At 43.3% G+C, this 23158-nt stretch overlaps 1 protein-coding gene across 1 annotated transcript in view; it reads right to left on the reverse strand.

The window, feature by feature from the left end:
• Positions 1 to 10148: 10148 nt before the first annotated feature.
• Positions 10149 to 23158, reverse strand: part of LOC123522800 (zinc finger protein 432-like) — a 17285-nt gene continuing 4275 nt past the window's right edge. Inside the window, exons 2-5 of the mRNA XM_045300229.1 lie at positions 20726 to 20920; positions 17528 to 17654; positions 15177 to 15320; positions 10149 to 13159 (exon numbers count right to left, since the gene is read on the reverse strand). Coding sequence (XP_045156164.1) covers positions 11391 to 13159; positions 15177 to 15320; positions 17528 to 17654; positions 20726 to 20740 — 2055 coding nt within the window. The 5' untranslated portion in view covers positions 20741 to 20920 and the 3' untranslated portion in view covers positions 10149 to 11390. The remainder of the gene's footprint in view (positions 13160 to 15176; positions 15321 to 17527; positions 17655 to 20725; positions 20921 to 23158) is intronic.

Below are 23158 nucleotides of genomic sequence, written 5' to 3' on the forward strand. Positions count from 1 at the left end.
ATGTCATCTTTGTGTTGCTTGTAAGAGCGGTGGGGTCAGTGATGATCATGGCTCAACTTGGGGAAAGACCTGGCTGATTCACACTAGTAGGATGCCTACTGGAGCCATCCTGCCAGAGGCCTCAGAGCACATGTGCATAAATAAAATACACAGAGAGAAGAGGAGGCCCTTCTGGCTTACTGCTGCCTGACCGCAGGAATTTGGACTGAAGTGCACCCACCAGCACCTGAGCCATTTCCTCAAGCATGTATCAGTGTCTGAAGGGCACTGCAACTAGTCTTTCTCAGAGCCAAGAATCATGAGGAAATATATTCAAGGGTGGAGTGGTTGGAAAATGGCACTGAATGGCATCCTGCAAGCATTGAATGTTTGAGGCATCATCAACCCCCAACTCCATGGAACCAGTGTATTAGTCTGGGTAGACTAGAGAAACAAATTCATAGACACTCTGTATAAGAAAGAGCTTTAGATACAAGAGCAATTGTATATTAAAACATCCCAGTCCAGTTCAGATCAAATCTGATATTGGCTCATATGTCTGATACCAATGTATACATTTCTCCTCAGACTCATGAAACACATGCAATGATGCCAAATGCAGGAAGATCACAGGCCAGTGGGTGGAAGGTCTTGTGGATCCAGTGGTATAAGCATCTCAGTGCTGGCAGGGGTCTTCATGTGGCTCCTCCAGCTCCAGAGCTCTGGCTCCATCAGCTCCTCTCCATGTGTCTTCTCAACAGGAATGTCCCTTGGGGAGTGAGCCTGAGTCCTGCCTCCAGGGAGCTATTTATCAACTTAGTGCCTCCAAATGAGGTCATCAAGCTGTGACCTGACAGGCTAAACACCCCCCCTTTACTCTTAATCCTCTCAAATTGATAACAGATTATGTAACTACCACAACCAGTCTGGTATTGACTCTAAAACATTTATTTACCACATATGAAAATTACCAAGGTATTTGATGAGGGTGATTAAGCGGCATCAGTGTGTAAAGAAGAAATGGGTTTTGGAGGGCATGAGGTAATTAAGGTACTCTGGAGTACACCCGATGGTTTCCAGGAACTCTATACTCCCCAGTCTCTGATGCAAGGATGTATAGGAGCCTCGGTCAGGGCAGGAACAATGAAGGCTGGAGGCAGAGAATACCGGGCTCAGAAATGTGGCACTCTCACATTACACACTAACACCCAAATGAGTTCCAAAGAATTCTCCTACAATGGTTCAGAAGAAACAAAGGAGCCTCTATTGATAAGCACAGGGCTCCCTCATACCCAAATCAACCTTCAGGCACTAGGTTGAAATTCCACCCTTGGGCACTGAAGGCTATCAGTTCTCTTCTGACAGGGCTGTGGGTCCCATGGGAAAGCACAGCTGTGGTCTAAAGATGCTACAGCTGTGTGTTCTCCTGTGCCTGGTGACAGTTCCCCAGGTGAGGGTCTCAGATATCAGTGTGGAATCTATGGGGATGGTTGTGGCTGCAAGTGACTGACAGAGACCAGTTATCTTTATTCACAGGCGTCCTGTCCCAGGTACACCTTCAGGAGCTGGGCTCAGGATTGATGAAACCCTCCCAGATGCTGTCCCTCACCTGCACTGTCTCTGGTTTCTCCATCACAAGCCGTGGTTATGGTCTTCCTTGGTGATTATGATCTTCCTGCATTCGGCATCATTGCATGTGTTGTGTGAGTCTGAAGAGGATTGTATAGGCTGGTATTAGACATATGGGCTAATGTCGGACTTCCATGGATTTGATATGGATGGGCTGGGATGTTTTCTTAATATACAATTCCTCTTTATCTAAAGCTCCTTCTTATCCACATGAGTGTCTATGAATTTGTTTCTCTAGTCAACCCAGACTAACACAAGGAGGAACTAGCATTCGCTGCTTGCAGTACAAATATTAAAAGTGCCGCTGATCCTTCATTGTCACCCTATATAACCTGTAAGGTTTTAGAGACCAGGGATGAGCTATGAAAGAGAAAACATGAGTATTAGTTAATACATTTTATTTAGGGCTAATGGGAGTTACAGAAATCAAAGGGAATGAGATAAAAGGGATTAGGGTAGTCCAGGGATTTTGGAGTGAAAGAAAAGGAGATGCCTAGCCTATAAGATATAGAGGCTACACAAACCTCAGTTGCACAGTAAAAGAGAGAAACGGGTTTTAATACAGACTCACTAGCAAGATGCAATAGGCAAGGGTTCTCAAACTTTTAAAACGGGGCCAGTTCACTGTCCCTCAGACCCGTTGGAGGGCGGGACTATAGTAAAAAAAAACAAAAAAAAAACTATGAACAAATTCCTATGCACACTGCACATATCATATTTTGAAGCAAAAAAACAAAAGGGGTAAAAACACCTAGTGGGCTGGATAAATGTCCTCGGCGGGCCACATGTGGCCCGCGGGGCTGTAGTTTGAGGACCCCTGCAATAGAGTTTGAAGAAGGAGTTAATGGGGTCTTCCCTGGTTGCAGTCACTGCCTGCCGGTTTATGGCAGAGCAAAGAGCAAGTGTACTGCAGAGAACCAGTGGGTGAGGAAAGGAGAAGCTGGCAGACAGAGGTGCAGAAAGGAACGTAGAGAGAATCTCAAGCACGCAGAGGACTGAGTCCTGAGACACATCATGATGCTGAATTCACACGTTTATTCATCAAAGGGTAGCACATTCTACAGTCAGTATACATTCTAACTTAACGTTTTGGCATACACAGGCACACATCAGGCAAATCATCAAAGGTGGCTTACCTTAACGGTGCAGAGCTCGGAGTGGTGTGGTGTCGTCAGCTCTGCGTCTTAGAAGCTCTGAAGCTCGTCTGCCACCGGCAGGGTTTTACACATTGAGGTACACAACATTGCTTAGTCACACATGACGTCAATGGTCCTGTCTGGTAGCTTTGATAAGTTCTACCAGTGGGCATCTGAAATTTACTTGTACAAATAACATGACTCTGCGTTCCTAACCTCGTACTTCTTCACTGAACTTGCTCATATTCAGATAATACACTTGATCTTAGCCAAAAGGCCGAGAAGCATGCACTTGCTCATATTCAAAGCAAGTTTAAAACAAAAATATATAAAATTTTAAAGTAAAACAAAACAAAATGGAGTCTGTCTTGCTCATGTCAGGGAGAGAGAGAGATTGACTTCAGAGGGCCCGCAGGCCTAGAGCGAGAACAGCAAGAGAGCGAACCAGGAGCACGCCCAAGAGCAGTGAGAGACGAGTGAGAGGGACCACAGTCTGATGCTCTGGCGCATTTGTCTTTGGGGTGTCCATAATTCCTTTAGATAGGAGGGTTCCCGTGCATCTTTCGGGTTGGATCCCTTTGCGTCCTGGGCAAACACTCGCATCTGCAGGCTGTGATGATGTCATTTTGCCTCTGGACTGCTTGGATGAGATAGGGAGCATGGATTTGTTTGTAAACATATAGTGGAGGATTAAAGCTGGCTGGAAACTTCAGTCTCACTATTGGACCCTTTCAAACCCATTTTCCTTGAGAACCAGATTATCGTGGGAACTCACCCTATTCTCACATATTTTGAGTTCCTACTGAGGTCCTTCTGATCAGCAACTATGCACATGTCCATCTCACAGATATGAGAAAATGAAGAGTGGGGCATGGGAGAGGGGGACTTCAAGTCAAACCCTCATTATTTCATGATGGAAATATACTGGTTAGGATAATTATACACTTTGTTTAGGTGTAATTTAGCTAGAAATCCTCCATAGCTGTGACCCTGAGCTAAACCCTGTATCTTATCTGACAGTGAATGCTGTGATAGTATAAGCTTGACTGTGCAAATTAAAATTTTTTAATTTAAAAAAAATGCTCTCCAGGCCTCTCCTCCCTAAAGCACGTTGACCTCTTTCTCCCCCGTGCCTGGCTTTGCCCCAGATGTGCTTCACAGTGATTACCCAAATGTCAACATCCTCCAGTTCTCCGAATGTGCTTCCCGCCCTACAAAGTCAGGAAAAGATTAAAGTAGGGGGGGAGCAGGGAGGGAAGGGAAAAATGAGGACCTAATGTCGGGGGTTTAAGTGGAGAGAAAATGTTTTGAGAATGATGTACAAATGCGCTTTACACAATTGATGTGTGTATGGATTGCGATAACAGTTGTATGAGCCCCTAATAAAATGTTTAAAAATTTTTAAAAAAAGATTAAAGTAGATCTGCGCTTCTGTAAACAGCTGGCTGCAAGGTAGACTTCCAACACCCTCCCCCACCTTACCCACTGAAAGAAAAGTAACACCCTCAACCTCTCCACTGCCAAACCAGCTGTGGTTTTCTCCTTGCCATCCTGTCTGAACATCACTCAAGGCTTCGAGGGATTTTAAAGACAGACTTTAGTCCTCCCAATGACCACTGGCTAGAATAATGACTCCTATTTCGGACATAAATGGCTTTACAGTGGTTATTAATTTCTCACAATACATAACATTTTGGAGCCCCCAGCAAGATGACTACTATGCTGTCTGGAATATAGCCTCAACCTGACAGCTGCCCCTGGCAGGGAAAACTTCAGGGGAGGCACCACCTGAAGGTCTGCCAGGGCCAATTTTATCACTGATTTGGTCTGGCAGCCGCCCAGGCGACACTCACCCCAAACCTTTATTTGGAGCGCACCTGGTTCACCTCCGGAGGGAAGGACCTCTTTTCTGTTTTTGGATTAATCTCTCCAGACTTGGGGACGGGGCGCCACTCTCAGTCGTAACTCTCCTAGGAATACTCTTCACTGAGACGTCCCTTTAGGAGTCTGCCAGTGATGGTGTATCTTTTGGATTTTCCAATGGTCCAGTCGTGTTTGTCCTGTCTCCTTGCGTTTCCCCTCATACTGGTCGTGGCCTTGGATTGGCACAGAGCGGACTCCTCTCCAGAAGTTCCTGCTGGCTCTTTTATGTTTTTGGGGCCACGTTGATTTTAGTCCTGCAGCGCTTGATCAAACGAATGATAGTCCTCTGGACTGCATGGTTGCTGTTTTCTTATTTCATTCAGAGACTGTTACAAGATAGTCAATGGTTTCATCCTTACATGTGGACCCTAGATCATTTGTTTGAGTGGATCTCTGCTTTCAGGAGACTCTCTCAGCTTTACTCCCCTACAAGTCAGTCTCTTTGTTTACCTTCCTATTTCTCTTCTGAACCAACTAGCGTCATGGGAGGCTCCTGTTCGACAAGTAGCACTCCTCTACAGTGCATGAACAATGTTAAAGTTGAATTTACTAATGAGTATGGAGTAAAGCTTTGTCCTAGAAAACTCTGTACCCGTTGTGAATTAGAGAGGCCTACATTTGGGTAAAGGTGGCCTGACACGGGAACTTATGACCCTAAGACAGACCAAGCAGTGTGGAATGTAGTAAGAGGGAAACCTGGCCACCCTGATCAATTCCCCTATATTGATGTATTTAGCTATAGGATCTCCACAGTAGTTAAGAAAGTGTGCCAAGCAGGCAGGTCTCCAGGTTATGTATCAAATTCCCTCTCAGGGCCTTTGTTAAGGGTAGTGCACCAGCTAGTGCATGACACCCAGGAGCCAGTCCCCAAGGCTGTTGACCTTGTACTTCCTGGAGTGTGACCTTGCCTCACCTTATGTTAAACCCTTGCAGGGAGCGAGCGCCCATGAAGTCTCTTAGAATCAAAAGACCAACCTGTCTCCTCTCCAAGCCCCTAGTGGGGCCCCTCACCATGTACCCTGGAAAGTGTCCAGAGCATGGATGTCCTCTGAGCTATTTCGGTCCCATCTGGGTCTGTCCTGGGGAAATATCCTCCAGTTGGTCCCAATTTTCCTCGATGGTCACGCCGTGCCCCCCTCCTCCCACCCAGGGGCCTATAATGGCCTTCTGGGATCCTGATAAATATGACTTCCTTCTTACTCTGTAAGAGGATGATAAGTAATTCGTGACAATCATCCCAAGCGGGGCAGTGAGTTTGGAACGCACACTCTAGGAGATTAATTAGAACCTGAAGTTTATTTTAAAATGGCAGATGTTTTGTTTTTTTTTCTTTTTCCAATTGTATAAATTGTTAGTTAAAAAGGGACATAAACTAAAAAGGGCCAGTCTTTTGGGCCTCCTGTCCTGGCCGGTGGCTTCACAGGAATCCCCAGCTGCATCTTTAGAAAGGCTCCAGGAGGCTTACCATGCTTACACGCCTATTGAACCTGAGGCCCCTGAAAACAAGATATGCATTTGGCCTTTGTTACTCAATATGTACCAGATACCAAGAGAAAACCAAAAGTTATATAGGTTTCACGGAATGAAATTTTCCCAGTTACTAGAAATAGCTCAAAAGGTCTTTGATAACAGAGATGACCCAAAGAGTAAAACCGAAGCAAAGGAAGTTGTAACAGTCTTACAAGAGACAGGAGCCTATGGTGGCCGACACCCAGCTCATAGAGGAGAAAAGCCCCACCTTGGAAAACCAAGGCTGCCCTTAAACAAAAATCAGTGTTCCTAATGTAAAAAAGGACATTGGAAAAAGGCATGCCCTGGAAAAAACAAAGAAGGTCCCCTCCTGCTCGCAGGTCCTGCATTTAGCTTAGAAGAAGACTGAAGGGGTCAGGGGAAATAGAGGAAAGAGCTGCGATGCAAAGGGCAATTTATAGAGGTCTGGATAAAGACATGTACATATGCAAATATATTTATATGAGGATGGGGAAATAGATCTATGTGCCTTGTATTTATAGGTTTAATATTTAGAATACTTTCTTCTATTAAATTGACATTCTATGATGCTCACCTTCCCGACATAACAGCTGAAGACAAATGGGTGCATAAGCAAATGTGGCGAAGAAAGTTGATGGTGCCCGGCTATCAAAAGATATAGCGTCTGGGGTCTTAAAAGCTTGAAGGTAAACAAGCGGCCATCTAGCTCAGAAGCAACAAAGCCCACATGGAAGAACACATCAGCCTGTGTGATCACGAGGTGTCGAAGGGATCAGGTATAAGGCATCATCAGAACAAAAAATCTTACCATACTGAATGATGGGGGAAGTGCGGACTGGAGAACCAAAGCCCATTAGTCGGCCACTGGAGATCCCCTTGCAGAGGGGTCTCGGGGAGGAGAAAAGCCAGTCAGGGTGCGATGTAGCAACGATGAAAAAGACAACTTTCCTCTAGTTCCTAAATGTTTCCTCCCCGCTCCCACTATCATGATATGAATTCTACCTTGCAAGTCTGACTAGACCAGAGGATGTACACTGGTACAGGTAAGAATTGTAAATACAGGGACCCCAGGGCGGATGATCCCTACAGGACCAGTGGTGTGAGTGACGATACTAGGAGGGTAGAGGGAGAGTGGGTTGGAAAGAGGGAACCGGTTACAAGGAACTATATGTGACCTCCTCCCTGGGGGTCAGACAACAGAAAAGTGGGTGAAGGGACACATCAGAAAGGGCAAGATATGACAAAATAATGATTTATAAATTATCACGGGCTCATGAGGGAGGGGCGACCGGGAATGGAGGGGAAAAATAAAGACCTGGGGCCTGGGGATTAAGTGGAGAGGAAGTGTTTTCAGAATGATGAGGACAGTGAATGTACAAATGCGCTTTACACAATTGATGTGTGTATGGATTGTGATAAGAGTTGTATGAGCTCCTAATAAAATTATTTTTTTTAAAAACTTAGCCCCTAGGAGCCGAAGCTCACCTTACAAGTAGGGGCAAATCTGTCAGTTTTGAGTGGACACAAGCGGTACAAAATCTTAACAAAACCACTGGTGCCAAGGTTTAATGACAAGATTATCATCCAAGGGGCTACAGAAAATCTTCTACCTGTACCTGGAGTCCCAAGAGTTCAGTCAGCCTGGGGAACAGGAGTCACTCGGCCCTTTAGAATCCTCTCTGAGCATCCCTCAACCCTCCCACTTGCCAAACGGGCTGTGGTTTTTGTCCTTATAAAGCCCACCTGATTATCATTTTGGGCCTCCGGGAATTTCTGACAGATTTGATCCTCCCATTGGTCACTGGCTGGAATAAAGAAAGACTCACAATTTGGACATAAATGGCATTATAGTGGTTATTAATTTCTCATGACACGTAACATTACATCCAAAATATGCAAGACTAAGACTACTCTTGCCACCCTTTCCTTTCAGGAGCACTCTGGTCTTATTTCTTCCAAGAGAGATGTTTGTTGGCCACGACCCATAGTGACACTAGACACCACAGTACAACCCTATTGCAGGGCATACATAGACTATCAAGGATCACGGAGGAGGCACTTTCAGCAAAGACAAGGTAGACGGTTTTGACATGCTGAACTTACATCACTTATTCACATCAAAAGACTTCATCAGGAGAGTGAAACGAGAGCACACAGCTTAGGAAACAGTTTTTACCAATGACACATCGGACAAATTGCTCATTACAAAAATATACAGAACTCTACAACATCTCAAGAAAAAATTAACAGGAGTGCCAATCAAGAAATGGGAAAACACAGTTCACCAAAAGAAGTACAGATGATTAACAAATATATGAAAAAATGCTCACGATCATTAGCCTTCAGGGAGATGCAAATTTAAATGAGACGACTTTAGACCCATAATGCCAGCCCAAATCAAAGAAACAGAAAACAACAAATGCTGGAGAGGATATAGAAGGATTGGAATTCATATATACTGCTGGTGGATTTCTAAATGCTTACAGCCACTGTGGGAAATGACATGACAATACTTAAAAGTAACCAGAAATTGAGATCCCATGATACAGCAATGCCACTATTAGGTATCATGGATTTCATACGCAGGGAAATACATTTTAAAAAACAATAAAAATTTGAAACAGAGATAAAGCTCAGTCGAAAAGAAGAGAGATATTAAAAACAATAGATTTGAAATGGGTCAGAAAGGAGCTCAAAGGATGAAGGGTTATATCTTAAGCGAACTGCATCTGCAACGATCCACTTTCCCAGACATTCTGCATGATTGCAAGGCCATTCACATTCCTGATCTGTGGTCAGAGTATTTCTCCTTCACTTTTTTAAAGACTGAAAATACCTACCATGGGTCAAAAGGGGCACCAAACGTAATTTCAGATTGGTCTATTAGTCCCGGTAGACTAGAGAAGCAGACCCAGACACTCATATGTATATAGGAAAGTGGTTTATATACAAGAGCAATTGAATATCAAGAAAACCACCCAACCCGGTCCACATCAAGTCCTGAGGCCCAATAGTAGCCCATATGTCTGATACCAACCTATAGTCCTCTTCAGACTCACGAGACACATGTATTGATGCCAGATGCAGGACGATCACAGGCCAGTGGGTAGTTGAGTAGTCTTTGGATCCAGTGGCGTTGTAAGCATCTCAGAGGTGGCAGGGGTCTCCACATGGCCTCTCCAGTTCCCAGGGCAGCATCAGAGTAGGTCCATGTGGTTTCTCCTCAGGAATGTCTCACAGGGAGTCAGCCTTGTCAGTAGGGAGTGTTTCTCCTGCCTCCAAGGAGGAAATGCCAGAGTTCCCAGAATTCTCAGGAGAAGCCCATGGCCACACAGAGGCCTCATTGGTTTATCTTGACAGCCCACTCCACCCCTTCACTCATAGTCCTCTCAAAATGACATCAGATTATGTCTTTATATCAACGTATATACACACCCAGGATGAGTCTGTCAGGCTTTCCCAGTCTCTGTATTCATAGCATTTCCCACAGGACCCAAACTATAGTCAGACAATGAGGCAGACAGTTTGTTCAGCCCTTCTATTGAGTGCATCACAGCTTATCCTATGGGCTTTGTGGAACAGAAAATAAAATGTACTTGGAGAGTGGAGCACTGCCAGAGTCACTAAGTTCACCTGCACTGCCACATTCACTGTATTCATATGGTTTCTCCTTTCTGGCTACAGGCCGCCCCACCAGAACTACATCAGTTAGGATCCCACTGGTGTTTACTGACACGTGAGAGAAGCCACAGAAGGCATTTGCAAAGTCACTGTATTGCTAGGGCTTCCCTTCTACAGGAGATCACTGGTATGTGGTGACATACGACTCCCTGTGGAAAGTTTTCCCACTTGACTGAATTAAAGTTTTTTCATTCTTGTGTATTTCCTTATGTCAAGAAAACTTAGAACACGGGTAAAAGCTTTCCCACACTCATTACAGCTACATGGTAACTGTCCTACATGAAATGATTAACGAGACATGAGCTCTTCGATGGTTTTGAAATTTTTATGATTTGAAATTTTTAAATGGGTTTTCCATTCAGCAAGTCATACATTGGCTGCAGTCCCCAAGAGTGCAGACCCGCACTCTTCCCACTTCCGCCCCCCGGTCTTATCGTTATTATCCATCCTGCTTTTCTGTCCTTCCTGCTTTCAGGTTTTATCCACAGACAAGTGCTGTCCTCTGATTTTGTACGGCTGATTGTTCTAAGGCGTGTACACCTCTCGGGTGTTGTTCTTCCCCTCCAAGCCTGCATAGTTTTTGGCTGAAAACGGACTCAGATGAGAGTATAGTTCAAAGATTGAAGAGTCGCTAAGGGCCGTAGTCTTAGGATTCCAAGTCTCCACCAGATCAGTAAGCCAAGTCTGTTTTATGATTGTGGGGTTTATTCCACTTTGTTCTCCCACTCAGCTCAGGACCCTCTTTGGTGATCCTTTTCAGAGTAATTAGCAGTGGAAGCCGGGCACCGTCTCGTTCTTCTGGGCACAGGGTTGTGGAAGCTGAGGTTTGCGGTGGTCCTTTTGTCCTCTGGACTACTTGTTCCCATATGTTCTTCTATTTTCTTCACTCTTATTTCATGGTACTTTCATGCTATCTCCGGCGGGTAACAAAGAGCATGCAGGTGGGGTGGGCACTACAGGCGTCTGGGTAGAGATTCTACTGCTTGGCATAGCTGTGATCTGGAAACACCAGATCCAGATCTCTTTCAGGCACTGAAAGCTGGAAGACCAATGAGGTGCCCATGTGCCCTGCGGAAAACTGGATGTCCCTCTCCCCATACCAGTGGGCTAAATGAGTAGAGGGACAGCAATTCAGAGCACGGGTAGCCACATGGTAAGTCACAATTATCTGGTCCAGCACTCGGCTGGGGCCACACCCTAGCACCTTTGTTTGACCAAACCCTCTTCGTTTTGAAAGCTTTATTACACCCACCCCATTGAAAGGTTTTCTCGTTAAGAGTTTTCCCATGTTGAATGATACTTGACTTTCACATATAAGATTTTCCACATTTAATTCATGCCCAGGGCTTCTTTCCTGTGTGAAATCTCTGATGTGCTGTAAGGCATCGCTTCTGGCTGAAAGGTTTATCACACACAGCATATATATAAGGTTTATCTCCAAGATGAGCATATAGATGAGTTTTGAGATGTGCCCTCTAAATGAAGCCTTTGCCGCACTCACCACATACATGGGGTTTCTCTCCAGTATGAGTTCGCAGACAGACCGTGAGCTCATAGTTCCTGGTAAAGGCCTTTTCCAAATTCACCATATCCATGGGATTTCTCTCCAGTATGAGTTCGCTGATGAACAGTGAGGTCCTTCTTCCAGGTAAAGGCTTTTCCACATTCACCACATACATGGGGTTTCTCTCCAGTATGAGTTCGCTGATGAACAGTGAGAACATTCTTCCAGATGAAGGCTTTTCCACATTCACCACACACATGGGGTTTCTTTCCTGTGTGAGATATCTGATGTTCTGTAAGGCATCGCTTTTGCCGGAAAGCTTTGCCACACTCACCACATACATAAGGTTTTTCTCCAGTATGAGTTCGTAGATGAATTTTGAGATGTGCTGTCTGAATGAAGCCTTTGCCACATTCACCACATATATAGGGTCTCTCCCCAGTATGAGTTCGCCGATGAACAGTGAGGTCCTTCTTCCCGATGAAGGCTTTTCCACACTCACCACATACGTGGGGTTTCTCTCCAGTATGAGTTCGCTGATGAACAGTGAGGTCCTTCTTCCTGATAAAAGCTTTTCCACATTGACCACATACGTGTGGTTTCTCCCCAGTATGAGTTCGCTGATGAACAGTGAGGTCTTTCTTCCAGAGAAAGGATTTCCCACATTCCCCACAAACGTGGGATTTCTCTCCAGTATGAGTTCGCTGATGAACAGTGAGCTCACTCTCCCAGGTAAAGGCTTTTCCACACTCACCACAGACGTAAGGTTTCTCCCCAGTATGAGTTCGCTGATGAACAGTGAGGCCCTTCTTCCTGACAAAGGTTTTGCCACATTCACTACATACATGTGGTTTCTCTCCAGTATGAGTTCGCTGATGAATAATAAGCTGATTCTTCCAGATAAAGGTTTTCCCACATTCACCACATACATGGGGTTTCTCTCCAGTATGAATTCGCTGATGAGCAGTGAGATGTGCTGTCTGAATGAAGCCTTTGCCACATTCACCACACACATAGGGTTTCTCTCCAGTATGAGTTCGCTGATGAACAGTGAGAACATTCTTCCTGATGAAGGCTTTTCCACATTCACCACACACATGGGGTTTCTCTCCCGTATGAGTTCGCTGATGAACAGTGAGCTCACTGTTACTGGTGAATGCTTTCCCACATGCACTGCATACATAGGACGTCCTAGAAACATGAGTTTTCTGATGTTCCTTGAGGTATGATTTACTGTGATAAGCTTTCCCATATTCCAAGCATGTATATGGTTTTTGTCCTTTATGAGCTGTTTGATAATGTGCAGTGAGTTTGAATACTCTGTCGAATTCTTGCCCACACTGACTGCATGTATACGTCTTATCTAGAACATGAATGGACTGATGATCACCGATGAAGGATTCCTTGACGAAGGTATTCCCACATTTATCACCTAGGTGCGGTTCCTCACTTTTGTCAGATTTCTGATGCCGAATGCATTGTGACGTCATGTTACTGGATTTATCACACTCAGGGAATTTCATTGCAGTACAAAATTGCTCTTGTTCAATGTTGAAAACAGTTTTCTCATCTCCACTGAGCACAACTGACTGTATTTTGCTGTTACTGTGCTGATTTAATGCCAGCATGATGAAATCTGATTTTACAATGTTTTCATGTAAGCCAAATACCTCATAATTTTCCTTTAGAGGAAAATTATTTTTGTGCTGATGAAGAATATTTTCCAATGTATTAAATTTATCGCGTTGTTCGGTTCTGTCCACGCTTCTTTCACGTTGCCAGTGCTCAAGCAAGTGATCATCCACTTTGTGGATCTCTATAAAAGAACAGAACATTGAATCTTGTCGTCATGTTGATTTACAATGGACCGCTTCAAACATGCATCGATACAAGGTAGGTCTTTAGTGACAACCCTCTTATATGAATGTAAATAAGTATGCTTAATGTTTCTTGCCCTTTGGGACAAGTAAAATAAACAATCCAAATAGTAAAAGCAGTTACTGAAGAAACCAGGTTGGATGTGAAAATAATGAATGAACACAGATTTGGTAGCTGCTTCATAGGCCCATGGAAATATGCAAGGAATGTAAATACAAGCAAGACACTGAGACCCACAGACCACAGAGGTGGTAAGGCCTGCTAGTTTCAGGTGCTAGCGGTCAGGTGTATTCATTCCATCACTCTTTACTGAAAGACAACTAATACTAGATAAAGTTGGGAATGTGAAGAATGCAGAATGTTCTACTTGGGAGAAAACCATTTTTACAGGTATATATGAAATGTATTATGGTACACAAACATTGTTTCCTATGTTTATGGAACCTATATTCTAGCTTACACCATTCATCTTACAGTGCTGTCCTGTGATGGCTTGCATTTTGCTCTTATGCCGGAAGCAATGCCACCCAGATTTTTAAGTAGCAGCAGGATCAACCATGGTGCACAGGTCTTAGTGGAAATTCCACAAAGAGAGAAGTGAGGAGGACCTGGTAATCTACTTCTGGAACATGAGCCCCTCAGGTTTAATAACACTGAATAAGTACTAACTTCTCAAAGTGCAGGCAACAGTAATGATGTGGATGGAGTAAACTTTTGGGGACCTTCACTGAGTAACATGACATGACTGAAAGTGAGAAAAAAATACCTGCAAATACCCACTAATTATTGGAAGATGGAATGTATGATGTATTATCAAGAAAAATTGCAAGTTGCCAAAATGAAAAGTTTAAAGATTGATAGTGTATGTATTATTGAACCTTAATAGACTGGTATTAGCTATTTTTATTTAGATAAGTGGCTTGTAAGGCTGAAATTGATAAAATCAAGAAGACTGATGTCATATTCATCATCAAAAGGTACACTGCAAGACATTTTTTGAAGTACAACACTGTTAGTGGTAGGTTAATGTTCATATACCTTCAAGTAAGACCAGTTTTACTACACATGTTATTTAAATGTGTGTACCAAATGTTAAAGCAAACATAAAGTGTGGGATCCAGTCCCACAGTTGAATAGGTCCTTAGGAGTAGTGTGTCCAATTAAGGAAGATAAAGCAGACAGCAAATACAGAGTACAGGCGCCTCATCTGCAATGCCAATTAAGAGACTTAGGTCATTTAGCAGTGAGTTTACATAGAAGCCCCCAGCAGGCACATACTGTACACAAAAGAATGGGCAAAGCGTGAATCTAGGACATCCTGATCCATTTAGGAGAACACTTTATGATAAGTATCAGCCTGTGGGAAATTGAGGACCAAGAAGAGAGTATTTGCACACAAATACTCTATTGTCTAGATTAAAGAAGCCTGAAAGGTCAGGATTCTGGGTGGAGGGAGGCCATCACATGTCTGGGTTGGAGAAGAGTCTCAGTCACATTGTCCTAATTAAAAATCATGCCTATCAACCCCACAATATCCTCGCACTCATGAAAGGACACGGCCAATTACGATCAGCTGCCAGCTTTATCTATAAAAGCAGACATGTTGTTATTGTTCTCCCGGCTCAGGGGACAGTCACTCCCCTCTACCTGCCCTCAGCACTGGTGTTAAGTTACTCAACCAATGAACTCAGGGACCTCCAGGATGAAGATACTACCCACCTTGCTATGTAGGTAAGTGTCTGTGCTGAGAGTGGTGGTGGGGGAGGGAGGTGGCATTCTTTCTATCCTGCTCAGACCTGGTTCTGTCCTTCAATTACACAACCATCCCCTAGGACTCATCCAGAAGGCATAAAAGAGACAAAGGAATAGCTGCCTCCTTGAGTGATAGCAACAAAGGGAACCTGGTTGCTCTTAAAGCTAGGAATCTTTGAGCTGACTACCCAGATGGCAGGCACCTGTAGGAGGCAGCTGTATCCCAGCATCGGAATGGAGGGCAGTTGTGGAGAAAACTCTATCTGGAGACTGTGCATGATCAGCTTTATCTATATCCTCAGGACTGTGGACGTTTTCCTCTAGCATTAGCACTGGTCTTCCAAGCCCTGTGGGCAGGAGTACAGAGATTAGGTTGCTTACACTTTCATCCAGGTTGTTTTCCACAGTAAAGAAATTAAAGGGGGTGGGGGGGGGAGCTGATATCAAAGAGTTCGAGAAGAAAGAAAATGTTTTGAAACTGATTGTGGTAGTAACTACAATACTCCTTGATGCGATTGAACTATGGAATGGAATGACTTAAAAATATATATTGAAAATTTGCCGTTTTCAGCCAGAAATTGATCGACCATGCAATCATACAATAATGAATGCAAAATTTGGAAACAGTATCAGTAGTTGGGAAATGGGGCCTTAGTGATAGAAATGACACATGAGATTAACAAAAAAATTTTGAGAGACTAATGAATTCATAACAAATTCCTTATTAAACAACAGAAATGGAAACTATACATATAAACCTTTCTTAATGGAATACATGAAAATAAAATCAACCACATCTGTGGAAAGAAATGATGGAGAAGCTCATCAGTCAAAATAAGGCCAAAATGAGGTCATCAATTCCTCAAATCCAAGTTGAAGATGAAGAAAAGTTCAAGGAAGTCCACAATAGCCTAAGTAACCTGATTCACTTGAACTTAGAAACTATCTAACAAATAAAGTTGAGGAATAAAGGACTGATGACTAAAACCTAGTAACTGAGGACCAAATGAGTTGTAGGATGACACAGAGGACATCACGCATATGGAAACCAAAAGGCTACTCAAAACACAGAAAAGGAGAGAGCAGTACGGACTATATCGGCCATTGTTTAACAACCAAAAAATCAGCGTTGGAAAATACAGCTAACACGTTCTTTAGAAGCAGCAAAGGTAAGTGGGTGAAGGAAAACAGTGGTCTATGTAAAACATTAAAAATAATAATAATTTTAAAATTATCAAGGGTTCATGAGTGAGGGCGTGTGAGGGAGGGAGAGAAAATGGAGGAGCTAACATCCAGGGCTCAAGTAGAAGGGAAATGTACTTTAAATGATGATGGTAATATATGTACACATGTGCTTGACACAAATGATGAGTGTATGGATTGTGATAAGAGCTGTAAGAGCCCCCAATAAAATGATTTTTAAAAATGCCATTCCCACTTACAAAATTATTGGAGAAGCAGACAAGTTTAAAGAAAATCCTACAGGTGGAAAAAAAACTGAAGGTACGGTGCTAAAGAAGATTCTAAGCTGATAACAATTTTCTTGCTGGGAAGATGATCTTAGATAGCCGAAAATGACAGAAGTCATAAACATGTTTAACCAAAAGGAGTAAAATATATAGAATAATGTCTGTTAAGCAATTGCAACAGAGCAGGCAATTTGACCATCTCTATTAGAAAACAGACAGAACTTATATCACTCGAATGAAGAAAACTTTCCAGGGTTAGGAGAACAAACGAGAAAATGGAAACCAAAACTTTAGAGAAAGTCCAAGGGGGACTAAGGAAGCACAATGGAGACACGTTGCAGTGGGAGCTCAAGACCCAAGGGGGGGATGCACACGACAAAGGACATCCACTCTAACTCAATAGGGGGTGTGTGCTGCGTTCAGAGGGCACTTACAAATTCACAGTTCTGTGCTTGGAGAGAGGCTTGCAAGATGCGCTTTCATAGAAGGTAGGTCATACAAGAGGGAAAGGTTTGAGAATCTTCAAAAAAGAAAATTATGGAAACAAATGTACATAGTGCAAGTCAAATAAATAGAAATCTAAACTCAGAAGGGCTGGACTATTTTTCTAAACTTCTAGGAAAAGCGAGGGTTCACACTGGAATAGGCACACACTTTTAGGTATTATCCGATACCTTTCATGGATGTGAGGCCTTCTCCCAGTTGAATCAACTCCCCCAGCCAATCCCCCTGAAGGTGTTTTGCTCACACACCTGAAAAAATTCCACTATGGCTCTTTTCCTAGGACAGACCACAGTTGTTCTCTTTGTTCCAGTTGAGAGAAAGCTTCTGGGGTGCCAACTAGATAACCAGTTCATGAGAAATTACAAAATCTTAGCCACCCCAAATTAACCTTAGGTTTGTGAAGCCTGCAGAATGTTGTGTTTCTGCAGAAAGAATGTTCAAAGCAACAAAGTAAAGGGTATTCTTTCAAGGGTAGAAGACTGGACACGGTAACCTAGGACCAGAGAATGCAATGCAAATCTACCTATGAGAACACCACAGACACTGCAAAGATTGACACATAAAATAGGAATTCTCCTCACCGATGGAAACCAGGTTGCGATAGTTCTCCCACATCACATCCTGATAGAGCATCTTCTGAGCCGGGTTCAGGAGCTGCCATTCCTCCCCGGTGAACCTGACAGCCACATCGTTGAATGTCAGTGATTCCTGCAGTAACAGGAGTCTATTTAATGATGTATTTTCCATTTAAAGATTTTTACAAAATACCTTGCAGTAAAGAAAGCAAAAGAGTAATAAAAACTATTTTGTGATAGTGCATTCCACAATGTATGGTAAACTGAGGACCTGGTAGAAAGTACTTGACCTTATTTCTACACTGACAACCACGGGCACAGAAAATTAGCCGTTTTGAGAAAGATCTCCATTGTTCCGAGATAGAAATGTTTTCAAGTACATGTTCTCCAGGCCATGTAATGTGGCCCCTGTAATAGCCCTCCATTAAGGAGCGGCCTTAAAGTAGCACCAATAGTAGACGAATCAAGTTCTGTGTCTGGATACTTCACTATGCCTGAAGGTTCTCTATATATTAGAGCAATTATATTCTACAGTAAGCCCACCATAAATGTAGCAAACCCTTGGGGAGGGCTTGGATTGGGGGGTGGAGGTGGTGGGGGTTGAAGTCAACTAACACTAGGTCAAGATGGTGATTCAGCTCATTGGTTTTTTTATTATGGTTCCGGCTTAACGATATTACCCATTGACTATGTGTATGTTAACGGTATGACGTGCCTTAAGATCTGTAAGCCCCATTATATATGCCCAGTAGAAAATACATTCACTCTCTCAGTCCCGACATGGGACTAGGAGCCTCTGAGCCCCTGTCTGTCTCTGTCTTTAATATTTTCTACAATCATGAAGTCATTCCTGAGGACCCATTCAAGTGTTGGGGATACCCATGCCCCAACAATAATGTACCCACTCATAAAATTAGAATTTTGAGTAGCAGCAGAAATAGCTCAGATTTATACTCACACACAGTAGATAAACACATATCTGTTTATATTAACAAACAAGTTAACAGAACATTGTGAAATGGAATTAGGAGTCCTAGCAGTATCACCATTATGAGATGCTCTGTACCTTCAGTGGTGATAGGTATTAGGCTCAGTTCGGAGCTGATTTCTATGAAGGGGAGTCAAACACACCTCAGCTCTCCAACATTTTTTGTCAATTCTTACATTCCTCCCACACCACTCTTTGTCTCTCTTCTTGGTTGATAATCAGTTGCTATGGCCACAAAAACTCAATAGATCAAAGTGGTCTATTAAAGAACACGGTACAACTCAGGATCAGGAACAAGATGCTGTATCTCAGGACCAAGAACAGAAAACTCATAGGCAAAATCTCCCTCTCGAAGTGCAGAACAACTTCTAAGCCCTTAGAGGCCAACTTAGGACAAGCACCTCGTCTACCTTAGGACAAATTGTTCTCAGCCACCTTTGGACAGTACTGCCTTAACTTTAATTACAAGGTCTTCTTGGACCTGCTATCTTTCATTCTATGCTCTCCAATGGGCCCCTCCTAGCTGTGGCCATTGGCGCGACCTCTGAAGCCCTCCTAATCTTGCCTAGGCAGGGAAGGTGCTAGGTTGGCCCAAGAAGCCATCATATCAAGAGCAAAGGAGAGGGAAAAGAGAGAGAACTGCCTGCAGGCATGGTTGATAAGAGACAGTCAGACACTGGCCTGTCATCTGACCTGTTGATTTGCTTTTGTTAGCCCCTGCAGCCACATAGTTCACATTGAACCCATGGATGGGGGATTTGCCCACTTCCAGAGAAACAGGAGCCATTTCTTTGGCATCCCTGCAACTGGGAGCCTCCTGGGTGATCTGATTTGAGAGCTTCCAACACTGTGACCCAACAGCCTGCTGTGTGACCTTCCAATTTTGGGTTCCTGAGCCCTGTAACCTATTATCTGAGCAGATGCAACAACTTCACCTTGTGAGGCAGTGGACTGTTGTCTGACCTGATGATGTGGTTCATCAGCCTTGGCAAACACGTTAATGAGGGGAACCCTCCAGACTGATACCTGAACTATGGATTTGGGACTCACCAGTTTGCACATCTTGAAGACTTATTTACCTGATGGCTACTTAGTCTTCTGAGATACTGCAGAGCAAATCATGGCGCATGTCGAACCTCTACCTCATAGGGACTGGTGTACTACTGCTGCTCCTGCACGATGAACTGGAATATTCATGGGTCAAGAGCTTTACCAATGGAGATATTGACCAGGGAAAAAGGGACAGTGACAGAGCCAATGGTGACAGGTCCAGAAAGGGCTTTTCAGCAAACAGTGGGCCAGGCAGGCAAGGTCAGGAGGAAGATATCCCCAAGGGGCTAAGAGAAGCCTATACAGATGGATCTAAGACATGAGCCTATCTTCAGGGGGCAAAATGTCTGAAAGGGACAGAGAGAACAGGCTTGTCCTGAAGAAATCTGCTGACATGTTTCCTCAATATGAATCCCAATATGTAGCCTATTGACTTTGATACCAAATTACATTCTGTTACTGAATAAAACCTGTATGTGACTCTGGACTGTAATCTGTATGTGGCCACTGCAAAAAGTTAATGAACTGAGGAGAGGACTGTGGGAGAGATAACTGGTATCAGAACTGGAAAAACAATGGAGGGTACAGGCATGTTTAAGCTCTGCTCATATGAATCAGAGCTGGTGATGATGGCTGATTCTTTCTCCTACATCTATAGTTAGAGGACGTCAGAAGCTGTCAACCATTTTTAAACTACTATTGCTACAAGGCCCACTTCAGATGCATTAATGAGAATGCTGCAGTTTGTGAGATTATATAACATATCACCTTCAGAAAGAACCACTATAGAAACTTACTCAGACAAAAATCCCATGGAATACTGAATTCTCCCAACAACTTGATCTTATTTCTCTTTAAAAACTAGGTATAGCGTTTAATTTGAGTGATACTCATGGGTTGGCCATAGAGTAATGAATTATGAGTTGAAAGCTAATGGTACCCAAAGAATCCTCAGTGACGTATTATGTCAATGTCAATAGTTTAACGTTAATCCTATGATCAGTATATTCCTAATCTTCTCCAGCCAATGTTGAAGTCAGAGTCAAAGTTTATCTCTAACTCTACTATTTTTAATTTCCACTTTTCCAAGAAACTGCATCAGTGTTACACAGGTTTCTACACTTCCAGTAGGAAATACAAAGAAGGAGGAAACGCATCAGAATCACCTGAGCCTTGGTCATTTTCTTTGGTCCTCAGGACACTGCTGGCAAATGTGAAGCTTTATTTTTGTCTTATCTGGATCAGCTCAAATGATATTCACAAATTTTAATCTCTCATGAGGACATCCAAGAAATAATAATACCCAATCCAGGTACTTCTTTGTCCTTCCTCTAAGCTGCTGGTGATTCAAAACCTGCAGGCTGATGGGAGAATACAATGTGAGTAATACATAACCTCTAGGTCCAGATGCTGTTACTGTTGTACCCTCTTCTTAACACACAAAGTCCCCAATACTGTTAACAGTCACTTTACTGAGTGATGGAAAACATGCTTATACCATGAGCAATAAAATTTAAAACTCATAATTTTCAGACATCTGAGTAAAAGATGACTTTGTAATAAGTAGGGATTGAACAATCAAATATACATGTCAAAAAGAAGAAACAAAAAAAGCCAGATCCCTGCCTTACAGAATACAAAACTATTAATTCCGTACTGCGTGACTCTCAAGGAGAATGACAATTTAATGAACCTTTAAGAAGACTATGTGAAAGCGTCTGGAAACATTTTAAATGGGCTTCATGTAGAGCTATTATAAACTGAAGGGTATTTGGCCAGAGGAGCTGTAAATTGTGCAATCACTTTAGATACACCTTAAAGCTCACCACCAAGTAGAGACAGACATGTAAGCACCCGATAGGACACAGGAGAACTGCTCTACAGAGTTTCTGAGACTAGAAAGCCATGACAGGCAGCTAATGAACGGGTTTGTACCTCTGACCTTAAGATTTGCAGTCCAACTCTTAACACCTGTCAAAACCAGGGCTCCATATAAACACTTACATATCATCTATTAGTTTGAAACTTACATATATATATTGGAATGAAGGAAGAAGGATACATCCCCTCATAGTGAGTGCACTTTTGACCCAAAGACAAGGAAGAAGGATACATCCCCTCATAGTGAGTGCACTTTTGACCCAAAGACAAATAACGTTTTTAATGTTAACGTGACTTGTAGTAACCCAATGCGGTCAGATAGTTTGCCTATACAAGTATGCAGTCTTCCAGCTATGGCCCTTAACTCCTTCCAAACATTTAGGTGGGTTTGTTATTCGCCAATGTGACTGAGGCAAAGGAGCCCTGGTGGCATAGCGGTTACTGTTGGGCTGCTAACTGCAAGGTCAGCAGTTGGAAACCACCAATTTCTCCTGGAAAGAAAGATGGGGGTTCCTTCTCCCAACAGTGACATTGATTTCTACTCTGCTAAAGGGCTTCAGTCTTGGAAACCAACAGGGGCAGTTCTACCCTGTCATATAGGCTCACTATGAGTCAGTGTTAACTTGATGGCAGTGTTTTTGTTTGTTTGTTTGCTTGCTTGTTTGTTTGGTTTAAGAGGACTGGGACCTTGCCCAACAATAGATTGGTACTCCTGTGGCTTGGGGCTATGCAAATAAGTTGTCTGAAAACCTAACCTGAGGATTAGTCACATTGGACATCATGTTAGGTTTAACTGAGCCCTTTCAAAGACAGGAATTGGGATCTCACTGCCATCAAAAAAGAAGAGCCGGGAGTAGGGGCCTTTGGATCCTAGATTCATGCATTGAAACTCTTCAATCCAGAAGACAGGGAGCTGGGACCCAAGAGAGGAAGTGATGGGGAGAAGCAGCAACAGAGACCTGGTGGCAGCAGAACCAAGAGACTGAGACGGAGCAGTGGGCTTCCCAGGCCGCAGCACAGGAGAGCTGAGTACCTTTGGGCAGGAGGTTAGTAGGTGAAGTGGTGAACATCTGAGTACTTATCTGGCAAACCAGATTTGCCAACCTACACAGAGATAAAAGAACTTTGTAACATTGGATCATTCAGGACAGAAGCCAGGGGGCTGCAGGGCCTGGCCTTACCTGCAGGTACGGCTGTCAAGATGCTGTCCCAAAGAAGGACTGTACCTTGAGTCATTTATGAGCCTAAATTGGGTGTTAGGGTACGAAAGTGACCCCTATGCCAAATGTTATTCAAGGAGAACATTTTGTAAACTTTAAGAGACAACAAAAGACACGAATATACATATTATATGGATAAGAAAGGCCATTAGCACAAAGTCAAAATAACAACTGAGGATTCACAGTCAAAATTCAGGATAAATAGGGCATAGAATAAAAGGCATGTCACAGATCATGATTGGTGACAGATCAATACATCACAGATACAGGTGGGACTGCAGCAGCAGAAATGGGGCCATGATTAGGACATCCACATTATTAGATATAAGGGCTTATAAGATTGGTCCAGGGTCCTTGATGCCTGATGCCTGATCCTATGGACACCTCATGAACACACAGCCTCGTGTGCTTCTTCCATGTGGGCTTTGTTGCTTCTCAGCTAGATGGCCGCTTGTTTGTCTTCAAGCCTTTAAGACCCCAGAAGCTATATCTTTTGAT

This window comes from Echinops telfairi, unplaced genomic scaffold (genome assembly GCF_000313985.2).
Source record: "Echinops telfairi isolate 266 unplaced genomic scaffold, ASM31398v2 ScPeMD7_7461;HRSCAF=8499, whole genome shotgun sequence".
Lineage (NCBI taxonomy): Eukaryota > Metazoa > Chordata > Mammalia > Afrosoricida > Tenrecidae > Echinops > Echinops telfairi.